The sequence below is a fragment of the Condylura cristata genome, unplaced genomic scaffold (genome assembly GCF_000260355.1).
Source record: "Condylura cristata isolate star-nosed mole 26May11 unplaced genomic scaffold, ConCri1.0 scaffold00001, whole genome shotgun sequence".
Taxonomy (NCBI): domain Eukaryota; kingdom Metazoa; phylum Chordata; class Mammalia; order Eulipotyphla; family Talpidae; genus Condylura; species Condylura cristata.
The window spans coordinates 16,258,126-16,282,405 of NW_004567102.1; the positions used below are offsets into that span (position 1 = coordinate 16,258,126).

Genomic DNA, 24,280 nt, shown 5'->3' on the forward strand with positions numbered 1-24,280 from the left:
CAGAACAGGCAGATCGACAAAGTACACTGCTGAGGGGAGCAGCGGGCGGGTCAGGAGAGGTCTGCCACACCATGTGGTCACCTCCGGGGCAGGCAGGAGTGGCTTTAGATTCTCAGTGCTGTGCTTTAACCTGCTGCACCACTAGGAAGGGCCACATCTTACTTTTTTAATGGGACCTCTCAAGTATTCTGTCCTATTTTATTGTGCACACACATCCAGTCTCTATGTGTGTGTATAGATGTGTACATAGAAACATCCACACATATGTACATATAATCAAACAAATAGACAAATAATATCTGTTTAAGCTATAAAATAGGCTAAAGTTATGCCTTCTAAATTTTTCAATATTGCTGCACAAAAAGAATGAAAGTAGCAATAAAGGATTTCTCCATTACTAAAATATCAAGGGTAAGAGCACTGCTTAGCATTCAGTGAAGTCTTACAAAAATAATAGGAGGATGGGGAGCAGAAGGGAAAAAGACAGACAGAAAAGAAAATGAAAAAGAAGGAGAGAGCCAGTATATTATTTTGGCAAAAAGCCAAGTGATTTCATTCAGTTCCAGGTATACCATAATAGCTCCTCTTGTGAAATATTGATATACTGGTTCACATATAACAAAGCATAGCCATGTGAATAGACTTTTCATAAAGGATCATTAACTTGAGTAGTAAAATTTCCAGTCTCAGGAAACTTTGATGCTTTTTGGAGGACTGGGTATTTCAACAGTAATTCCTACTAATCACAAATATTCCAGGGCTGTGTGAATTTCTTTCACTTACTGAGTTATATACCCAGAATCAATTAGGTGTTATTTAGAATGCTTTCTAAATTGGGGGGGGGGGCTATTTTCTAATCCCAGAAACCCAAGATGTATCTAATAATAATTTAAAAATGACATTTAAGGCCCTCCCTGGTGGTGCAGCTGGTTAAAACACCCCCCTGAGAGCCAGCCACAGCTGCTTCAGTGTCAGTTCGATCCCCACCCTAGAGGTGATCCACGTGACACAACAAACCTCTCCTGTCTCACCCACTGCTCCCCTCAGCAGTGTACTTCTTCCACCTATCTGTTCTGTTCTCCACTCTGTCTCTGGTGAATCCTCTCATTGTCCCTGCATCTCTGGCCTGTATACCAGTTCTGTGTGGATAAATAAATCTTTAAAAAAATTACATTTAATTTTTTTTAATTTAACATATATATTTTGAAAAATTCAAACACTTTTGATATTTGTCATTCCAGAATAAGCAATAAGCTACACAATGTTATTTAGCTCTTGAATTGTAACTGGTACAACTAAGTAAGTTTGAAATTGCATATAATTTGAATTAATTACAATATGAAGAGTAAAAGTGATAGAAAATAATTATGGAAAACTGTTTAGGTATACTTGTAACAACTTGCTTATATCTTTTTAATTGTAAAGTTAATGAAATCTAAATAGATAAAATACTTCTGATGAAAAATTAATTTCTGAATTAATTTATGTTTAACTGTATAATATACAAAAAGCTTAGAAAAAGAAGTGCACAATCTCTCAATCATTTATAGCTTATATAATATTTTAAAATATTGGAGTAAAATATATTATTGAATTTCATTTCATGTTTTTTTACTTTTTTCCTTTTATATCCAGGCAATTAGAAAATGTAAACTATATCTACCTGTGTCTTTTATTGTATAATTATTTATTTTTTAATTTATTTATTCATTTATTTATTTTACATCATTCTTCATTTTGTGCATTTCATCATCTCGGTTGTTATCCCTGTGGACTTCCCACAACCAGTTCACCATGTGCCGTGACCATATCCCCAGTTTTGACCCTATTTCCCTCTCTGCCCCCATACAATGTCTCTGGTTTATAGATGTTAATTGTTTTTTTTTGTTCGTTTGTTTGTTTGTTTTTACTTAATTTCAATTGCCTATTTTTCCCCTGATCCCTTACACTTCTGCTATAAGTGAAACCATCTGGTGTTTTTCTTATTGTTTCTGGCTTTTTTCACTAAGCATGATCTCGCTTAGCTCCATCCATGTATCATTTCTAATTGATAATGCTGGTTTGGAGAGGTAGTGCTCATTTCTGGTTTCTGTACTTTGGGAAATCTTTAAAAAAATATTGACAAGTTAGAGGAAATCTAAACAAAATGTCCTGGAAGGAAAGATCTTGAAAAATTGTCTCAGAAATTAACTAATGAAAGGAATATAGAATTTTTATACTTGAAAGAGGAATACTGGATAATTACTAAAAAACTTTCAATGTATTTGAATATGTAGATGGATGTTAGTTGGAAAAAATGAGACTATGCTCTGTCACACTAGAGAACAAATGGTCACTGGGCAAAACCATAAAAGGGGGGTCCTAAAATTTAAAATAGCTCAAAGCATATTAGGCATCTTAAAAGAGACTGATCTCTCCCTTCATAGGAGAACTAAAGGCAGAAACCGTCCACACTTGCATAGACAATAAAATTGACTGACCTTCAAGGGACCACCCAAATATGCAATGCTATTGACTTATTTCTTTCTGTTGTATACTACTGCAGACTAATAGATCAAAATGAGCAATATTTTTCTAAATACATTCTGATGTACACCAATTCCAACAGGCACTATGCATAACATGAGCCCATATTCCCTGATTAAAAATTTGAGAAATATTAAATAACACAAACTTAAGCAGCTTTTAAAAATATATTTAATTATAGCACTTTCAGAACTTTTAATATGATGAATCTTCAAACTGGGTTTATAGAGTGTTAAAAATTTATTTAGCCATGGATGTATTTTTCAGTCTCTTGAGGCTAGTAAATGGGAGCATGCTAAGAAATGTGCACATTAAGTCAATTTCTGACATTTACACTTTAAGTGAATTTCTGGAATAAATTTACTTAGAATAGTTGTTGGCAAACTAAACTTGAATTCTCGACTGTCATGCATTGATTCATCTACTGATTCTTTTATTCTCTCATTCAACAATTACTGAGTATATATTATACTCCAGGGATTGCACTGAAAATTCCAAGACACATGTCTTTAAGACCCTCACAGTCTGGTAGAAAGACAGGCTTAGAAATAATGGCAGCAGAGCATGGAATGTGCTACCATGGGACTGCGTGGTAATGACTCGAGGCTTGAGAGGCGGCACCCAACAGCACGTGGAAACAGGGCAGCATCCTGTGGAGCTGCTGTTTGCACTGCAACTCAGAGGACTGGTCTTCCCAGTGGCTAATGAGCTCATTTTATACCAGCTACTACTCTCAAATGCATAGCCTGGCCCTCCTGTCTCCATGAATGAGGGAAGGAATAGTTTATCTGTCCTAATGTCCCTTCTAGAATATACCTATGGCACATGGAACTTTGTTCTCACCAGGCACTTGATAAATATTTGTCTAAGTTGAAAAAGTTTGGGGAAAAAGAGAAATTACAGGAAAAATTAGTTTTTTGATTCCATGAAAAACTTGTATTCCAGATTATTCTATTTTTATCATACAACCATCTGGTTAACATGGGAAGATTTTTTTTTTTGATATGACAAAGTGTAGTTAGTGTGTACATAAGAAATGTATCTATATATCTAGATTGATAGATAGCTATATGATAGGTAGATAGATGATGACATATGATAGATAGATAGATATGATATGATATAGGTATAACTAAATGTCTTTTGTGGTTGTTATTACACTGTCTCCCAAAAATGTTAAAGCACTTGACAATTTTTTTAATCTAAAAATCTATATGCTACCATGTAAAGTGGAAATATGTGAATTATTCAGTTAACTATTTCTGTATAACACCCTACCAGCTGATTAAGACCACACAATGATAATTATCTAGAAGAGGTCACGGATTCAGACTTTGGAGTCAGACAAATATCGATTTACATCTTGGTTCTGCACATTCTATCCATGGGACCATGAAAAATTAGTTAACTCCTCTAACCCCTTATTTCTTCGAATGCTGAAAGGGGATAACCATCCCTCCATGTTAAGGTTGTTGTGAGGATAAACGGGATGTTTATAAGCCACTTAGCATAATGCCTAGCACATGGGATAAGTTAGATAAATGGCAACTATTATTATTGCTAGTTGGGGTGGATAATTGCTGCAATAATTACACATTCTATGTTTGCTTTGTTCTGTATAGACAGTTTTATGTAGGAGAACAGTTGATAGAATGAAGAGAACTAATGTTAGAGAATGTAGAGAGAGAAGGGAGGGAATTAGAAGGAGGGTACTCCATCCAGAACAGCAGGGTGTTATAAACATGGGTGCAGTCCTATACCTTTTATTAATTAGTTGTATGATTTGGATAAGTTACTCGATATATCTGTCGGTTTCACCTCTCTAAAATAGAGGAAATAAGAATCTCTTAAGTCACAGAGTTGATCCCACTGATGACATTAAGTGAAATCATTCATCTGATGGTCTTAAAATGCTGAATCAGAAACTTGGTGGATACCCGCAAGTATAAGTTGTTACAGAAGATTTGAGGAATACGACAATCAGTGGAATAAGATGTCTAGATTAAAGAAAGGGAGAGGAAATTCTTCCCAAGGATTACATGACTTTTCACCTTTGCAAACTGCATATGAAATTCATTCCAGCACACAACAGAGGCTATTTCAAAGTTCAATCAAGTATTATTAGACAACCCATTGCCTGGAAACCAGGCAAACCATGGGGATGCGAGGGAATAGGGTGAAGGACAAAGCTGTTTGGGTCTTACAAAGCATCACTGGAAGCCGAAGCTTCTTTTGCTTGGGATAAAAATCCCTGCAGTCACATATCCCAAAGATTCTAATATTTTCTAAGACTCCACTGTGCCTTTTTATTTTAATACCCTGACATCTGGAATCCTAAAAGTCTAATGTTTAACCATAAATATCTGCTGAGATTAAAGAGCTATATACCAAGTTTCAATCTTTGGGACCCATAATTGCTTGGGAAAAGAGAATGGTATTTTCCCCTCTAGCTAGAAGAAAAAGACCTCTGCAAGCACAGATATTGGCAGACAAATTTTCTAACAACCGTTTCCTCTCTCCATTCAGTCCTCTCATTTTCTCCCTCCCTCTCCTTCCCCCATTTTATAATACCATCTTGCTGTCATTCCCAGAACAAATGGGAAGAAAGAGAAGCTGAGAAAGCTTAAGGAAAAGACAAATTTCAAGATCTACTACAAAGACTTGAGAAAATGTGGGCCCCTCTCTGTTAAGCAGCTGAGCTCAGCTTCCACATGATTTGAGCTTTCCCATTATTCAGTCAGAAACCACTTCATCACTCTACAGGCTGACAGTCAAATGCCAGCTTTATTTTCTTTTTTATCAACCTAATATTTTATTTTTGATTTGAAGCAAGTCATTTTAAGGTCTCCATCATGGTTTATAACTTTCCTTCTTAAGAAGTGTTCAAGAAGTAACACCATTTGAAAAATGTTTCTTACCCTCTCATGGTAGACTGGAAACAGGTACCTGCCCTGGAGGTGAATTTGGCCAAAAGTCCTAGTCAGACCACAGCCATCGGCTGGGAACAATGTCATGGAAAGTGTGGGAAAAGTTGAACACGTGTTTAGGATTATAGTGTAATGATTCAATGTAGATATTAAAAACAAACAGCATTAAACCCATTTTTATCCAGTGATAGATGATAAGAGTGACATTCTGAGGCCATTCATCTCACTTCAACCTATGTTTTAAAAAAGATTTAATATATTCTTATTATTCAAAGACTTCATTTAGATAGTAAATACTGCTATATCTTTTAATGTTCTTTTCCCTTTTGGAAAGAGAGCTAGTGTGTATATTAGCAAGTATGTTTATGTCTGTTGGTATTTGGCACAGGGAGCTTAATTCTTGATTATTCATGGAAAATTGAAACTGCCCATTTTTTAAATTAAAATATTAATTGCCTTCTTTACATCCTGTCTGTTGACTTCCAAGAGAACAAATAGCATTATATCATGATTTTCTAATCTTAGCACAGTGGAATGACTTGGGGAGGGGTGTGTGTGGGGAGTTGCACACGTGTGTGTGTGTGTATGTGTGTGTTTAATCATAAAGTTCTGGGCTTCAGACTCACCCCTGACTATTGATTCAAAATCCCCTTCTACATGCAAAAGGACATTTAATGCCCTCGATGAGAGAGCTCTGGAACCACTGTCCTAAGCACAACCTACACCTAAGAAATGTTGGCAGGAGAAAAAAGGGTTTGTTTTGTTTCAAACTTTCCAAACTTTGAGGACTAATACTCTTAAAAACAGATGTAAAGCATGCCATAAATTAGACATAGGAAATAAAATCTCCAAGTTTCTTTTATTTGATTCCGCAGATATAAAATTAGTCTGTCACACTAAAGGATAAACTTGTATGATGACCTCACGGCCAGGCAGCGCAGCTCAGCAGCTCAAAGCCAACAGCAAGGCTCAAGGACTCCTCTTGACTCCCACCTTCTAACTCAGCCTGCTTGGAGGCTTGCTCCCACCCTCCCCCACACTACAGCAGTGTGCATGATGTTTTCAGAGAGTAAACAAAAACACATCATCACATCTCTTAAAATTTCAACACCTCTTACTCTGGTGTAAAGGGATTTGTCTGCCTCCAACCACTCCCCTCTCACTGGGCACCCATCAGTCACACTGGTTTTCATTGCACCCCACATATGCCAAGTGAATGAAAGTGCCAACTGCATGTTAGAATGCAAAAGATGCTCCAGAAAAACTAGCTTCCTTTATTAAAAATAAATTAACTTATATTTAACTGAGATAATATTTGGATACCCTTCTCAGGTGCTGCCACCATAGAGCACCCACCATCAAATTTACCTTCAGTCCTCCACTACAGTCCACTGTGCTTCCATTTTAGCCCCTTCCAATTTCTTCATCCTGGCTATGAAATTGCAAAGTGCCACTGAAATTAGAGCTCTGATTTATTTCAGTCCTCTCCCAGCAACACTGGCATCCTAAATGTATACACTGGTCTGTGAGACGATGCCATCCATTTCTATAATCTGGACCAGACTGAAAATGAGTAAGAAATCAGCATGGAAAGTTTTGGTATCTGTCCATTGCCACCTAAATAGGATGTTAATTTCAAGACTTTGTTTTTCCAAAATGATTTAGGATTTTCAGGCTATCAGATGCCTCCATAATCAAGAAAAGTCCTTTCCAGAATAAAATGCAAATATTTCTTAAAGGATCTCCTGCTTAGGATTAAATGCTCTGCACTCTCTTGCCATGCATGTTTCAAAGTTGGCTGCAAAAATGCAAACTTACAGATAAGTACAAAACAAAATTAACAGCTCACTTTTTCCCCTGGCTACACACCCTGCATTACACAGATAGCAAATCCACTGGCATAGTATCCTTCATACTTGATACACATGGATAATTTTTGCTCCTAATGCCGGGGTATATAACAATATGCTGGGACCTGTGGATATCTGGCTGAGTTGAGAATTTTGCATGAGAGCTAACAGGTGCAAATAAAACCTGTATCTTTCAAATTTAAAATAAACCTTAAAGGCAATGAACTCCAAATTGGTCGTTAATAACATGGAGGAAGGACATAAAGGTGTGTCAAACTCAGTGCCACTTGGAATACATATGAGAGTCAGCTCCTCTGGTCTGTCTTCCTCTTCCCTGCACTACTCTCCCAGCTCTACAGAAGATCACAGATATTTGAAGAGGAAAAAATAAACTAGATATTAATTCTCTTAAGACTTATTTTGTGCTTTTCCATCCACCAGGTTCTGGATAGAAAGTGGAAAACAACTTAGAAGAGAATGACTTAAAAAATAAAAAGACCCCTGAGCTAGGAAAGGAGGAAACTATTCCTAATTTGGAGGTCAGAGGAAGGCACCATTCCTGTGTGATGCCGCCTCCATCGCAGGAGAACACAGATTGTACTTCAGTACAGTGAACAGCAGACTCTACCATGAGGATCCTTGCAAATGGTACCTACAGCAACCTCATTTAAAGTGTCATGAAGATTTAAAACATCAGAAATTTAAGGTAGTTAGCCATGTACATCTCCCTATCTAGTCAACCACTCACTCATAAGCTCCTGCTTGTCCATTAACTGACAGCAAGTGGTATGTAATGTAACAAGACCCACCAGAGTTTGCCCTTGAATCATGCTTCACAGCCAAGACAGAGAGTAGTGAAAAAGAAAACACATAAGCATGAAAACCAGGCAGCAATGCATGCTTGGGCCCAACCAGCATGTTTATGCCATGTGTTAAATAATCTCAACAGTTCATCAAAAAATATTCTGATCTATCTTTTAGAGCTCCTGTTTGGGCAGAGATTTTTCATTCACTAGCACACACCCAAAGACTTTTATGCAATAATCTATGACCCCCTTCTGAAAAAGGTTTTTCCTGGCCATGGGGAAGAGCACAATTGGACTGTGTACAGGGAACGTCAAGAGCTAGAATTCATGTCCCTGTAAGCATCTCTCAGCCAATGATGAGGAATTAAGAAAAAAATGCCTTAGTTTTTTCATGGCATAGCAGGGATAACTGTGGGTCAAGACATGAACCCCTTGACAGCACACTGGGTGCTGCCTCCTTCCTTTTCCTGTCTCTCTTCTTTACTTTCTTGGGTTCACACTCCAATAAACAACTTGGATTCTAAGGCTTGTGTCATTGTCTGCTTCTAGCGCAACCCAGACTAAGACCCTCCCTTATATTCTTATTATTTTCTGAAATTCTGGGCACATGCCCCCCCCTTTTTTTGTTTTAAAAAAGATTTATTTATTTATTTATTTATTTATTTATTTATTTATTTATGCATACAAAACTGGGGGATAAGCCAGAGTTGTAGGGGTGGTGAGAGGATTCACCAGAGACAAAGTGGAGAGTAGAACAGGGAGATCAATGAAGTACACTGCTGTGGGGAGTAGCGGGCGGGTCAGGAGAGGTCTGGCATGCCTTAGCCATGTGGATCACCCCCTGGGGAGGGGACTGAACTCAGACTGAAGTGGCTGAGGTTCTCTTACAGTGCTGTGTCCTAACCCATTGCACCACCAGGAAGGGCCACATGCCCTTTTTACTGATTCCACAGATGTGTGATCCTTACCAAAAATCAAAGGTTCAAAGAAGCCCTGAGATTATTCACTTAATTTTTTTAACAGAATAAACCCATCCAATAGCGGGCTAATTATTCACACTAATGGGATAACTTAGTATACACAGATATTTGAGTGGATCCAGTGATAAATGTGAGAATATAGGGGCCTATCTCTTTTTACTTGTACTACTCTGTACATATTTTGTCAATATTTATGTCTTTAAAATTTAATTCCTTCTATGTGAAGACGTATTTGTTGGATATAGTCAACAGATACAACCAATACATCAAAATGAACATTTACTCAGCATTTCTATGCATTTATCACTGACTTAAAACCTACCCTGTAGTCACCAAAGCCTGCCATTCTATTGCAATAAGCCTTTAATATGTGAAAACATTTTTTTAATTGTGCCTACAGAGCTGGGGTACAGGCCAGAGATGCAGGGGTGGTAAGAGGATTCATCAGAGACAGTAGGGAGCAGAACAGGCAGATCAACGAAGTACACTGCTGAGGGGAGCAACGGGTGGGTCAGGAGAGGTCTGCCGTGCCATGTGGTCACCTCCGGGGCAGATGGGCATTGAATTCATGCGGAAGTGGCTTTAGCTTCTCAGTGCTGTGCTTTAACCTGCTGAGCCACTAGGGAGGGCCAGTGTGAAATATTTTTTCAGAGAAATATTAAAAAGCAGTAAAACACGCAGTATTTCGATAATTAAAGGACTTATGCAGAAATTCTAATAAATGCCAAATAATATAAAGTAGTATGTGGGATCCCTGGCACTCCTTATTCTTGGGGCTGTTGTCTTGTCACTGCTAAGTGTTGCAGGAGACTCTGAGGAAGGACAGGAGTCCTACTATGAGGAATATAGTGGGAAATCAGTATCTCCTGAAAACAGGGAGCAGATATTAGAATAGAGATAATAATCTTAGACTGGCAGGAACAATGGAGCCCCTCAGGCAATAGCCTCTGGTCACTCCACCCTATCTTACATCCTTGACACTAGTGGTAATTCAAATGGAAGAAAGGTGGAAATAAATAAAGATACCTAGAAAAAGTACCTGTCTTGCTTCCCGGTTTTCATTTCAGGAATTTCATAAGCCAGTTACCTGAAGGCCTCAGTTCCTTCTGTATGTGCTTACAGGTTTGGAACAAACACAATTGTTAATAATTCACAGGCTATTGATAACTCATTACCTTAGACTGCCAACATCTCCCAGATATACAGCAATGAACAAGACAAATCCCTGTCCTCATCAAGTTTGCACCCTAAAAGTGTTATAGGGCAACTCAGTGTGCAGTAGTTAAAGTGTTATAGGGCAACTCAGTTGAATGTAGTTAACATTCAACTGCAGGCACACACCCAAAAGTTAATAATGGGTTTATTTACAAGAGAAAAGGGAAATGAATAACTCCCGGGAAAGAGAGAATTGATTGATGTGTCCTACCAGTTTTGCTAACCTGGAACACCAATAACATGCTGGAAAATAGTGAAGAGCCCAAGAGACAAGCTATGAATGATGAGGCCAAAAGTCACCCCCAGAGCCCATATGCCCAGTTTTATATCCAAACCTGGACCTTTAACTCCACCCTCAGGTCCCAGCATGCTTCTCATTGGTGTTGATGGGATTTGTAGTTCCAGTGTCTTGGGGGTGGGGAGGGGTGGAGTCCACAAAACCTGTATCTGTAGAGTTCATTCAGGCCTCTTTCCCCCCTTACAAAAGGACAACCAAAAAATCAACAAGTAAAGAAGTGTTTCTATATTATCATTTAGAATGGAACTCTGACCCAAAAAAATAGAGCAGATGTGGTAGGCCCAGAACAGAAGGAGCCAACTCTTCAAAGAAGTGAGAATAGGCTATTTCAGGCAGAGTTTGCAAAGGCAGATAAAAGCTTACTGTGTTAAAGGAAAAATAAGGTCATGATAATTAAGTAAAAGTGGTTTACAAGAAGTGAAATAAAAGAGTCAACAGCCAGGTACAAGATATATATGCTTCTGGTTTGGGTTTCATTCTTAGGGTAGTGGGGAGTTATGGGAAAGTTATAAATATTATAACTTAAATATGAACTATAAATATGTTATATTATATTAACTATAACTATTATTAAATATTAACTATAAATAGTATAACTAGTGTATTATCTATACACTAGTGTAGATAACTAGTATAACTAGTGTAGATAATACACTAGTTATACTATTGAAAGATGGAAGATCAATTAGGAGGCTATTTCCTTTTCAGATGAAAGATGATGGCTAGAAGTGAGAGAATTTGGTTTGGAAAAAGGAAGAAAAGAAGAACTAGATTGTTTACCTAAATAACCTCATGAAAAATGAGGCTAGGCAAGAAGGTGGTTGTGAATGGAGAAGAGAACAAGAATCTCATATGGGATTTATGTTAAGTCTAAGACAGCAATTAATTTCTTCAGATAGTCAGTTGTATATAAAACTGTAGGTTTGGGTCCACTCTAGGGATATAAACTGAAAATAATTAACATTAAATGTTGTTAGAAACTAAAATTGGCAACAAAATTAGTAAGAGAAAGGAAAGAAGTCTGTGAAAATAGACTCAGAACTTAAAAAGAGAAAAGAAGGCTAGAAGTCTGAAACTAATCAATGAAAGAGGAAGAAAATAAAGGGAATTCCTTAAATTTACCTGCTGTACCTTCCACCTGGACTCAGACTCCCATTGTGGTAGAAGAAGGACTTTGATCTCAAAAACTATTAATATATATAAGGAACCTAAGAAAGGAATGTTGATCACATTTCTCTGGGGACATTGAGGAGATGGAGGAAAGGAAGGCAAACTACATGCCAGCTATAAGAATAAGAATGTTTAAGTCTTTATGGAAGTGAAAGATCAACTCCAAAGTCAAAAGAGCTGGTTCCAGACATGTCAAGAGCTACTCAGGGCCTGAGTGACAGAGCTAGTGAGAACTGGATTCCTCATCTATCACAGAGCTGAGTTGGGAAGCCTGGCTGTTGATACAATGCAGGCAATATCAACAGGAACACACCCACAGACAAGCGCAGCACCTCTCACACACTCATCATTGCTATGACACCAAGAAGCTGAGGTCATCTCTGGAGCCAAATTCCTGTCCAAGAGGTTTTGTTCCCACTGGACAACATATCTAAGCCAGCTCCTTAAAAGCATGCACTCACTCCTGTGAGAATGGAGTTCAGATGTAACTGACCTGTGTGGAAGAAAGATCCAGTCCATTCTGCCTCAGCTCTAGGGAATACAGAAACTGGTGAAGGCAGGCCCAGGGCTCTCCCATCCAGATCCTTAAAGAGATATTTTCTTGGATTTTCACAGTTTGATTCAGGGCAGACCAGTGTTCCTAAACCTTTCCTGTAAAGATAGAAATCAAGAAAACATAGTGTAGAGTAGATCTTAGATGAAAAAAAAAAGCACACTTTATTATTAATGGCATATTGCACAGATATGAAATAAAACCCTATAGAAAATGTTATTTCACAGCGACATTTTCATAAGGAAAGATATTCTTATTAGTTAGATAGTGTGGATATCTGGATTATCTTTATATAGATTGTTAATTTTCTAAAAAGCAAGGTACAGTGAAAATGCATCTAACTCTAACAACTATTGAACACATTGTCATCATTTCTTTATGGAATTTGGGAATCTTGCAGAATTTAAAATTACCATTAGAAATATCAATTATTTATTTTTCTATATAAAATAAGGATAACAATAGATATTCTCATTCAGTAAACATTTATTGAAACCTACTCCTTATGGCTGGAGAATGCAAAGGTGATAAAAATAGACATAGTTCCTAAATATTCAGAATTTTGTCAAGCAGGATATATAAACAAGTTACAGGCAATTGTAACATTGAATTATGGAATATTTATTTGTTTTTTCTGGTCCAATATTTTCAGGTACTGCTTGTAATAATATTAAATATTTATTGCTTGCCAACCATATGTCAGGTATTAATAGTACAAAGAATCAGATGCTAATATCATTTAGCTTTATAACTGTTCCACCCCACAGGAAAAGAAAGATGGACAGTAAAAGAAAAATAGCAGATAATAAAAACTGCATACCTAATAATGTTTAAGTACTAAAATATAGTATATAGAGATGTCAAATTATAATGTTCTATACTTGAAAATGATGTAATTTTATAAACCAAGATTACTTCAATAAAAATTTATTTAATAAAAAAAATTAAAGAGAGATGAGTATTGGTCCAAACACATAAGCTTTCTAATTAGGGTGATTTTTCTTCATCCTTTTCTTCTAAGTAGAGTTTTCCCAGCATCATGGGAAATAAATAAATAGACCCATCTTCCTGCTCCTAATCCCATAATTCCCTTTCTTGGCACTAGGAATTCTTTACCTAGTTTTTATATCCTTGTACAATACTCCCAGGTCATATGTATAAGAACAGTAGTTCCACATATTTGGTCTCAATGACTCTGTCTGTGTAAACTCCATTGTTCAGTTCGGGGACTCCTGGGAGCAGATATAGTCTCTCTGTACCTAATAGTCTCTGCATAAGTATTCCCAGTGACTCCATACATTTTATTGAGTAAGAATTATGGTCATTTACCCAGTGATTCTGAAAGTACTCTAAAGAAATATAACAAAACAATAAAACAACACCAATAAAAGTTGTTTTCTAGAATCCTGCTCTTTTGGTTGGCCACACTGAGTTATGGCTAAGCTCAGATTCAAAGGAGAAAGAAATAGCTGCTCCAGTGAGAGAGGCTAAAAGTCATTTATTAAAAGGTATGAATACAGTAGGAACAGAGAATTGAGATATTCACTCAATTTGCTGTTTAGAAGAACTTAGTTTCTGTAACTAGAAGAACTTAGTTTTATCCCCATTGGTAATTTTACTCTTTTTTTCAAAACTTATTTTATTAAAACTGGTACCTGTGGGTCCTCCCTGGTGGTACTAAGAAGCTAAAGCCACTGCAGCATGAGTTCAATGCCAGCCCCAGGGGTGATCCACATGGTACAGCAGACCTCTCCTGACCCGCCCTCTGCTCTCCTCAGCAGTGTACTTCATCAGTCAGCCTGTTCTGCTCCCCACTCTGTTTCTGGTGAATCTTCTTACCACGTTTGCACCTTTGGCTTGCACCCCAGTTTTGTATGCATAAATAAATAAATCTTTTTTAAAAATGGTACCTATATTGTAATGGAGGAAAGTAGAACTTGTTTGCATCTTTGATCTTTAGCATTGTGGTCCTCTCTGCTATTATTGGATGTGGGATTCCAGTGTTCTCTGTATCAGGCAGAATGCAGACATCCAGGTCATCGCTATAGCAACTCTTCTCAAAACTAGAAAAAGTGACATCTAAAAATTTTACAAAAATAAAACATTAGATCATGTACATTACCTGTCAAAAATATACAGTATACAACTATTTTTATAATGTATTCCCAGAAATTAGCTTAAGCTATGCAGGGTAGTTATAGGGGTCTACACCAATCGTGACTTCACATATTTGTGTATCAAGACATAGACACTAAATGTAAAACAGAAGAGCATTTCCATACAATGGTCTTTAAAGCAATAGTTTTCATCAAAGCCTTGTTCAAAAATCCATTCTTTCTTAGAAAGACAAACTAATTTCTAAAGAACTAAATAAATGGGGAGTGAGTATACTAGTCCCAAAGAAATCTGATAGAAGTTTAACTGTATTTGAATTTCAATCCTAGCTGTCCACTACTAAAAAAAAAAAAAAAGAGAGAGAGACAATTTCTACATCTAATTTTTCCTTCATATAATAGAAAAAGTAGCAATCAACTAAAAGGAAGTAATTGGTGATAAAATTCCTCGAAACACACAGCAATGACTTTTTAAATGACTCATTTCACCATCATTATAAACTAACATTGTAGTTATCAATACCTAGCAGTTATCAACAGGACAGAAAGATCTAGGCCATATATAGATCTACATAGGCTACATACTCCAGTCTTATTACTATAATTCCAGAATTCTACTGAAGAAGTTATGCACAGATCAGGATGCTTCATTCTTTGGCTAGGCCCAAACAACCTACCTTGAAGTTTCACAAGGCCAGAAATTGAATGGCCAGTTCTCACTTTATGCCATGGCTCCTGAGGCCACCGATTTGGTTCTGAGGTGAATACAGGCCACAGAATGCCAATTCGACCTCCTCTTGGATTGGATGGTGCTCTATCTATTGATGTCAAGTTGGCAGAGCAAGGCTTAACTCGGTCCTGAATGCAATCAAAAGTGGAACTAGTGCCCACAAGGACTGAATTCCTAAGCACAATTTGCCCCCTTCCAATGGAGCTCTGTAGAAGAGAAGTCACATAAACTACTGCCAGCAGACCAACAGCATTGTCCACAAAAGTGATGTTCTCCATCTCCAAGCTGGTCTCCACGTGTAGCATGGCACCATAGTCAAAGTTCTTAAAAGTTAAAAAGCCAGAGACATCAGTACAGTTATCAAATCCACTTTCCTTGTAGAGATGAAGGCCATGAAGGCTTGAATGGGCCACGTTGTCTGACCAAAGGGCTTTAGGAGAGGAACACCTGTTACCTCCAATATGAAAACCAAGTCTCTCTGATCCTGCCACAACATTGCCATGGAGGGTGATGTCCTGTGCCTCATTCACTTTGATCCCTGCAACCCAAATGGTGGACCACGCTGGCTGTGTCATTAGTACCACAAGGTTATTAGAAAGAGAATAGGCTTGACCCTCCAAATCAATACCATGGCCAGCTGTACCAAACACTATGTTGTCATTGAGAATGATCCCGTGACTCCCAGCCACGTGAATGCCACCACCACAGCTTTGGTGCAGAGTGGAAGATATTATCCAGGATTCTGCTGACACATTGGTGAGTTCAATGGATGAATACAATTGTGACCCAAAGTTCAGAATTTCCACATTTAAAAGTTGAAGGATACCTGCAAACAAAATACATATTATCAATACTTTCTGCTACTCCACGAGGCAACTGGATGGTCCATTCATGAGCATCAAGAAATGCAGGCTTTTTTTTTCACAAAAGTATAAGAGTTTATTCTGAGCATGACATTTCATGCAATTATATCTCAGTAACAAAATGAGTCATTATAAGTACGACGTTAGTGCCTGAAAACTTTTTGTGTGCAGTTTAAAGAGTCTGGAGATAGCAGAGAGAATAAGAAAGAAAAGACAGGAAAAAGAAATCAGTTCCAAAGATGGGTATAGCTGGCTTAAGGTTTCTGTGCCATTGTCTGCAGGTCTGGGTCAGGAAAGTATGTAAAAATGAAGGGACTGTGGGTTTCTGGCCACTGACCTCAAAATCATGTCTCCCTCTCTGTCACATTGACCCCATGTGATACGACATAGTCATTCCCACAAATACACTGCAGGAAGAAATATAATGGTTGACTCTATAAAATATTTCAAGCATTTTTTAAGTACAAACTTTACTTCTACTCAGTTGATGTCGAGAAACATAATATTCATGATGTGCTTCACTATTAGAGATGATAGAAGCAATAACTTTTCAAAAATCATTTGAAGATCTAGTAGTTCATTTTTTTCTGAATTTCTATCCTGCCACACTATATTTCCTGTTTCATTATCATAATAATATTTCTACCTTTTTTATATCAGTCAAGGTTAGTGAATAATTTAGTCTTACTGAGAATTTTATTTATACTAATTTCAGTAGATATTATTAATGCATAATATAAAATACAGCTACTATTTTGACAAAAATATGTAACAATAACTAACAGGTCATTGTATATACTTTTGGTAGAAGAGACAATAACATGATTATGGGAGGAAATGAGAGAACTTAATAACTATAGCACCTAATCTCATGGTATCATAGAATACTCATTATGTACCAGTCACTGATCTAAATCACACATATATAGCATATATGTATATACAATATCTACACTATATATACATTTTATAATACATATATCATAGTTTTACAAAATCCTATAATACAGGTAAAGTTATTATTTACTATATCCATTTTATAGATAAGGAAACAGAGGCAAAGAAGATTAAAGAACATGCTGGGTAGGACTTGGACCTCGACGTGTAGAAGTAAAGGTTGTGCTGCTAAACCCCTCAAAGGTGTATGACGGTGCAGGTGGTTAGGTTATCAGTTTGTGCCAGTCATTATGGATGACATGTCCTTAGCTAGGGAGGTCAGGACCTTGTCCTCCACTGCTTGCTTACTTTTGTTTTCTAGATACTGCCAAAGGTAACTTATTTGTCTCATCAAAATTGGATACAACTATTGTGTTTTAGTAATAATGTTTAAAGTTCAGAGATAGAGCATCTAAACCCTCCACCAACTCTTTTCACAGATGAAAAACAAGAGCCCTTGTACATCAAGTGCTGTGAAAATCCAAGGCCTTCTAAGAAAGATAAGGTGAAAGACCACAGCTTTCTTTGTGGGAGACAATAGGATTTCAATAGGTCTAAATTTCTCAAATGACTGGAGGTGGCACTGGTCGATGGTGCAGAAATGCAGAATGAAGAAGTTCCCAGAAACTATTCATCCAGACATATCACTTTTGAAATAACATACTTCTCATCAACATCACAAAACCAAAAGGGCTTTAAAACCTTTCTCTGTAGAACTTTGGCAAAAAGACACCAAATCTACTATGAGCCCACAGAAGTGCTGAGTCTGGAGATTGGAGAGTGAGACTGGACTTTCAGCCGAGGTAATATTGGTTGGTCCTATTTTTGACACATTATTATTATTTTTTTATTTTTAAAGATTTATTTATGAATCCAGAACTGGAGTACAGGCCAGAGGTGTAGGAGTGAGAGGATTCACCAGAGATAATGGGGAGCAGAACAGACAGAAGACTAAAATACACTGCTGAGGACAGCAGCTGGTGGTCAGGAGAGGTCTGCTGTGCCATGTGGGTCACCAACCTGGCCCAGGATGGAACTCCTACTGCATTAGCTTCATAGTATGGTGCTTTAACCCATTGCACCACCAAGGAAGGAGGGCCTTGATCCATTATTTTTAATAAATGTTGGTATGATTTTTGAATGATTATCTTTAATGTTATATCAGCATAGTTACAATTCATAGTTTTCAATGGTACAAGATTTATGTACTTATGTGTATATCAATAACTGAAAGCAAATAAATAGAAAATACTTAAAATATCTTAAGCATTTAAACTTAAAATTAAGTAGCTATTTTGTTCACAATTTATTTTAATGTATTTCCTTTTAATGTAACAATTCTCAGGACAACTTGTTGTACCTTATTGGGATGAATGACAGAGGTCTCCCATTAGATTGTAAATCCTGACTTGTCTTTCTGCTGAATAACTGTTTCATACCTAGGGCTGTCACTCTTCACCTACATCTACAGTTCCCTCTTCCTCCAGATTCTGACATATAATTCAGAGAGTGCAAGTGTTCTTCATACAGCATGGAAACCTTGGTTCAGAGATAGAAAAAGGATAACAGTGGAAAAACTGGTGTAATCTGAAAAATGTCTTGAGTTCAGTGAACAGTAATGTACCCATGTTAATTTTTTGGTTTTGATAAATGTAGCCAAGTTACTAACAGTAAGGAAAACTGGGTGAAAGATGTTTAGGAACTCTGTCTATTACCTTTGCAACTTTCTATAAGTCTAAAATGATTACAAAGTTTAAAATTTATTTAGCAAGGACTTCAGAATTAGGCTCAAATTTGAACATTGTCACTATTCCTATCTGGATAACTTTTTTTACCCCTCATTTATTCTATTCATTTACATTTATTGTACACCTAATTCATGGCAGTTAGTATACTAGGAAACAGAGCTAAAAGATCCAACCATATACTAAATGACTCCATAAGCTTATAATGGAGTTTTACAGATAACCAAGGAATTTTATTATAGATTCTACGTACACACACACACACACACATATATATATATAAAGATAAATATCTATCTCTCAGGAATATTAGGATTAAATGAACTAAAATATTTTTTTAAAACCATCATACTTTCTGGTCCCCAAGAAACATTCAATACAGGTTTTCTTTCCCTTTTCCTGGGGAAACTGGAAGAAGCTCAGAATCAATAATATCATAGGCTCAGAACCAAATCAGACTTGCTGATCATTTTTCTCTGCTTGGTGGCTTACTATAAGGACTGACTCATCAGTTCTGTGACCAAATTCCAAGCAGGCTGGGAATTCCAGTCAAAAGGAGTTCTGTCTTGCTTTCCTTCCTTGCTTCTCTGTCTTGTATACCACAGGATAGTTTCATTTCTGTAAGACCACAACTCAAGAACAGGACTTCTCAATGTTATCACTATTGACAATCTGTCCAGATAATTCTTTCTGTGGATGGCTGTCCAATGCATTGTAGGATGTTTAGCATCTACCCAGTAGGTACAGCTAACTTTCCCTAGTTGGAACAAACACTGCTGACAAATATTTGAAGGGGGATTTTGGGGAAGAAAATCACTTGTGTTGAGAACTGATAGACTTACAACTTATGTGGAGAGAGTCTGTAGTCTCAACTAGAAATCCTGGTCATTTGATTGAAGATTGAAACACCATACTGGTGATATAGATTTGCCAACAAAAATGTGTTCCTCATTCAGTGTATTTGGGAAGTAGTTAAATCCTTTATTCTATATCTTTATTTTTTAAGATTTATTTATTTATGCACACAGAACCGGGGTACAGGCCAGAGGTGCAGGGGTGGTGAGAGGATTCACCAGAGACAGTGGGGAGCAGAACAGGCAAATCGATGAAGTACACTGCTGAGAGGAGAAGTGGGTGGGTCAGGAGAAGTTTGCCACACCATGTGGATCAGCTCCATGGCAGGAATCAAACTTATGCTGAAGGAGCTTTAGCTTCTTAGTGCTGTGCTCTAACCCACTGTGCCACCAGGAAGGGCCTATTCTATATCTTCTTCTTTTTTTTTTTTTAAGATTTATTTATTTATACAGAACTGGGGTACAGGTCAAAGGTGCAGGGGCAGTGAGAGGATTCACTAGAGACAACGTGGGGAGCAGAACAGGCAGATCGACAAAGTACACTGCTGAGGGGAGCAGCAGGCAGGCCAGGAGAGGTCTGCTGCACCATGTGGATCACCTCCAGGGCAGACTGGGTTCGAATTCATGCTAAAGTGGCTTCAGCCTCTTACTGCTGTGCTTTAACCCGCTGCACCACCAGGGAGGGCCCCTAGTTTAGAACTTTTAAAAACGTTTACTATGTCCCAGTTTATGTTTAGTGATTTTCTAACATGGAGCTCCAGAGACAATGTTTACCAAGTTTATTTGGCCATGGAAACAACTTTGTAATATTTAAGGAATACAAGTTTAAGAAGTAAGGTTACTAATCAAGTCATTTTGCAGCATTCCAAAAGAGCTAAAGCTTGAAAGATATGCAAGAGATTGAACTGATACTTAAAGTGAACTAGAATATGGAAATCATTTTTATTTAAATGTGTGCTATTAATTTATAGCATGAGCTGAGGCCTGCCATCAGATATAGCATGCTACTGGGAAAGAGTAATAGAAATTCAGGAAAGAGATAAAATTCAAGTGGTCATTAAATCATCTATAATTTCAAAGCAGAGGAAATTTCACATCTGCTGAAGATGTTTTCTTTGAGGTAAAAATGTACATATGTGCTGATCGCTAGTATATTATTTTAACATCACACTGATAATTAAGCACAGATTAGGACTGAAAATTCATAGCTCCTCAGAGCACAAAGGAATCATCTAACTTGAGTATTTTGTTTTATAAATGAAAATTCTCGCAGTCAAAATTTCTGAGAGTCCTAGATGAACAGGCTCCAATTGGTACTGCTGAATAACTTAAAATTTCATTTACCTGAAAATTCTTCACTGCTGGATTTTCTGAAGGACCCAACCAGTAATCTCCCCCTACATGATATGTCAGACTGGATTTGTATATTTCGGGTCAAAAGTCCAACTTCAGCAGCCAAACGAATGGATCGGCCATCCTCCATAATGTGGAAGTTTCCTGGGGCAACAGGAGTTGGGGGAAAAGAAAACTTTAAAAACCTATTTCAGATATTGCTAGCTGGGGACCCAAAGAACCTGACAAATGAAAACACTCTTTTCCCCTCAGAAGTCCTCCCAACATTAAGGTCTACTTTTCCTCAGGCATTCTCCACAAATGTCAACGGTGAAATGAAAAGCCCATCCACGTGTCTCTCTTTGGGATCAGAGTGAGAGTGTTTGAGCAAGGATTCATTTATTCTCAGTAAGTGCAGGGACTGAGCCAGGCTGCTGGTGCAGAGACATCAGCTTAGACTGCCCAATCAGTAGGGTCCCTGACCTCCTTCCTTAAATTCCTCCATGTGAGACTTCCGTGCTTAGGATGAGGCATCCCAGATCAACTGAGGCAGTGGTGGAACTAAAGCATTAATGCATAAGTGTAAAGGGACAAAAAGTAGCAGCAGCAGGCGCAGCAGTATCCACAGAGGGTTAAGCTCACCACTGTGGGAAGGAGTCTCCCCAGCCATGGAACTAAAGTGACTTTCTCATTTCTTTAACAGCCTTCCACCTGCATTTCACCTTGTATTTTTTAAGAAAATTTATCCTATGCATACCAGAGCTGGGGTATAGGCCAGAGATAGGGTGGGGAGCAGAACAGAGTGACTGAAGTACACAGTTAAGGGGCAGGGCAGGAGAAGTCTGCTGTGCCATGTGGATCAGCTCCCTGGCCTGGGATCAAACTTGTGCTGCAGTGGATGCCGATAGATTCATAGCTCCAGGGAGGCCCTCAGCTTGCATCTTACTGGAAAGGATTGAGAAGATTTCCTTCCACCACTCTTTAGAAATCATCCTTGAATTATCATTTTGAAATAGCTTTGTATATAGTCCTATGTATTTCCTTCTCATATTTCACAAAAATATAATCTTCTATTAAAAGATTAATTATCTATTAAATTATCTATTAAAAGATAAATCCCACTATTTCCATGTTTTATTATAATGTTTATGACTATGTATTTCTTATTAGCTATATTTTCTGGTTAGTTGTACTTAATGAAATAAGCCAGGAAACGCAAGGTTATTATTTGTATGTGATAGATTATAACTGTGTATATTGTTTATAAGTATTTAGCATGTTTTTTGAGATAAAGGTATTTGATTCTCTTTCTCTAGTAGCCATAGTTGTAGCCAATATATAAAATTAACTTTATGCCAAGACAGACACATCCCTATATATGGAAAAAGAAATCATTATTTTTGAAGTAACCATTGCATTCTAATTGATGGTGTGATTCAATGTATCAGGATAGGAATGTGAAACTCAGCTCCTATGAGGTTTATTCTGGCTAAGCCATGAAAATGCCCAGGGGCGGCGAAGAAGATTCTTAACCCTTCTTGTCTCTAGATTTGTCATTATCAATAAAAAGAAAAATAATCCTTCACATCTAAGTATTCTTTTTAATTAGCCAATAAAATTAATGATGAATAGCTATCAAGTCTTCCAGGAGGAGTTTAGATGAGGGAAGCAGTAAAGTATAATCATCTCACTTGAATGGAAACCAGTTGCAAGATTCCTAGACAGGTTGCTGACATGTTCTCCTGACTCAGTCACCCACCTACCAACAAATCAGACTTACCAATGTGCCGGTGTTTGAGCTGCTCATAAGTCTGAATGTGGTGGCCTTTGATTTCTTTCACAGTGAGGACCTCTGCTTCATGAGGCTCGTAAGAAGAGGAACTAAGGAGAATCTGGTCCTGTGGTCGCCAATCAACTGTGTCCTCTACTATAATTCTGTAAGAGCATAAAGAAGGCACCATGTAGATGGGCAGATATGAGTCTGTTATGAAGCAAAATTGTAGTTAATTAAAATTTATGCTCTTGAGACTAGTCAAAGACTGATGACAATTTAAAGAATTTTATAAAGAAACTAGAATCTTATCTCTCTTGCTGATTTGATACAACAGCCTTGAAACTCAGTTACACAATGGTAAAGCAACTGCTATATTTCAAAAACAAACTGATATCCAGAGAGATTAAAAAACAACATTCAATAACTATATAGATCTAGAGTTTGAATTAAGACAAAGGAAGACTCCTGAACAAGTCCAGAGTTCTTTCCATTAAATGATACAATCTAGCCTGTCTAATCCTCAGTTTTGTATCTACTATGTGTTAATAAAACAGGAGTACTCTCATGTTTCCTATATTAATGATCACTGAAATTATGATAAATATGTTGCCCATGCAATGGAATATTATGTGACCATTAAAAATCACATGGTAGCAAATATTGAATTACACTAAAGTCTTGTTCATGAAATATATTTTAAAAAATGTATAATATGAAACAATACAGTCCATTTAATTTTTTATAAACTAATACAGACAAAACAGAAAGGACTGCATGTTCATAGGTCAGTCCACCTACGAATGGTGGGGCTATACGTGCTTTTCACTTAAATCTAAATTTTCTGACAGTATATTACAGTAAGAAAAACTACCTTTTTATTTTTATTTTTAATTGACTCTTCAGAAAGAAAATAAGGCTATAAGGTCATACTAAATTCAGCAACGTTATTGAAATGCATCTTTTCTTCACAGTTTGTTACCTGGATAATCTTTTCATTATTGTTAATATTGTTGAATAAATCTTGGAAATATTTACCTCAATCATCTGAAAAGTTCCTTGTGAAAATTAGCTACAAACTCATTCATTATTGGGGACAAGGGGTTTTTAGGGGTGGGATGTAAAACTACTCTGGATGCTATATCCATGATGGCAACAATCTTTATACAATTGTTAGAACCTATAGAGTGTACAACACAAAAGAATGAATCCTTTGTAAACTCAAAAAATAAATAAAAATTTCATCCCTAAGTTTTTTTTTAAACATCCTCTGCTCCAAAAAAAGAAACTCTCCTACACTGTTGGTGGGAAAGCAAGCTGGGCCAACCACTATGGAAAGATGTGTGGAGGTTCCTCAAACTACTAAAAATGGAGCTACCATGTGACCCAGCACTTCCACTCCTAGGAATTTACCCAAAGGACACAAAAACATTAACTTAAAAGGACACCTGCATCCATAAGTTTACTACAGCACTATTTACAGTAGGTAAGATACAGAAAAAAAACAAATATCCAAAAGTAGATGACTGCATCAAGAAGATGTGATATATGTAAACAATATGTAAACAAACAGCAATCAAAAAAGATAAACTCATGACATTTGCAACAAC

General features: G+C 37.1%; 1 protein-coding gene across 1 annotated transcript in view; it reads right to left on the reverse strand.

The window, feature by feature from the left end:
• The window catches only part of PKHD1 (polycystic kidney and hepatic disease 1 (autosomal recessive)), a 401,857-nt gene that overhangs the window by 94,397 nt on the left and 283,180 nt on the right, over positions 1 to 24,280 (reverse strand). The window contains exons 55-59 of the mRNA XM_004674033.1: positions 22,680 to 22,834; positions 20,912 to 21,064; positions 15,117 to 15,995; positions 14,236 to 14,404; positions 12,266 to 12,423 (exon numbers count right to left, since the gene is read on the reverse strand). Of these exons, the coding sequence (XP_004674090.1) occupies positions 12,266 to 12,423; positions 14,236 to 14,404; positions 15,117 to 15,995; positions 20,912 to 21,064; positions 22,680 to 22,834 (1,514 nt within the window). The remainder of the gene's footprint in view (positions 1 to 12,265; positions 12,424 to 14,235; positions 14,405 to 15,116; positions 15,996 to 20,911; positions 21,065 to 22,679; positions 22,835 to 24,280) is intronic.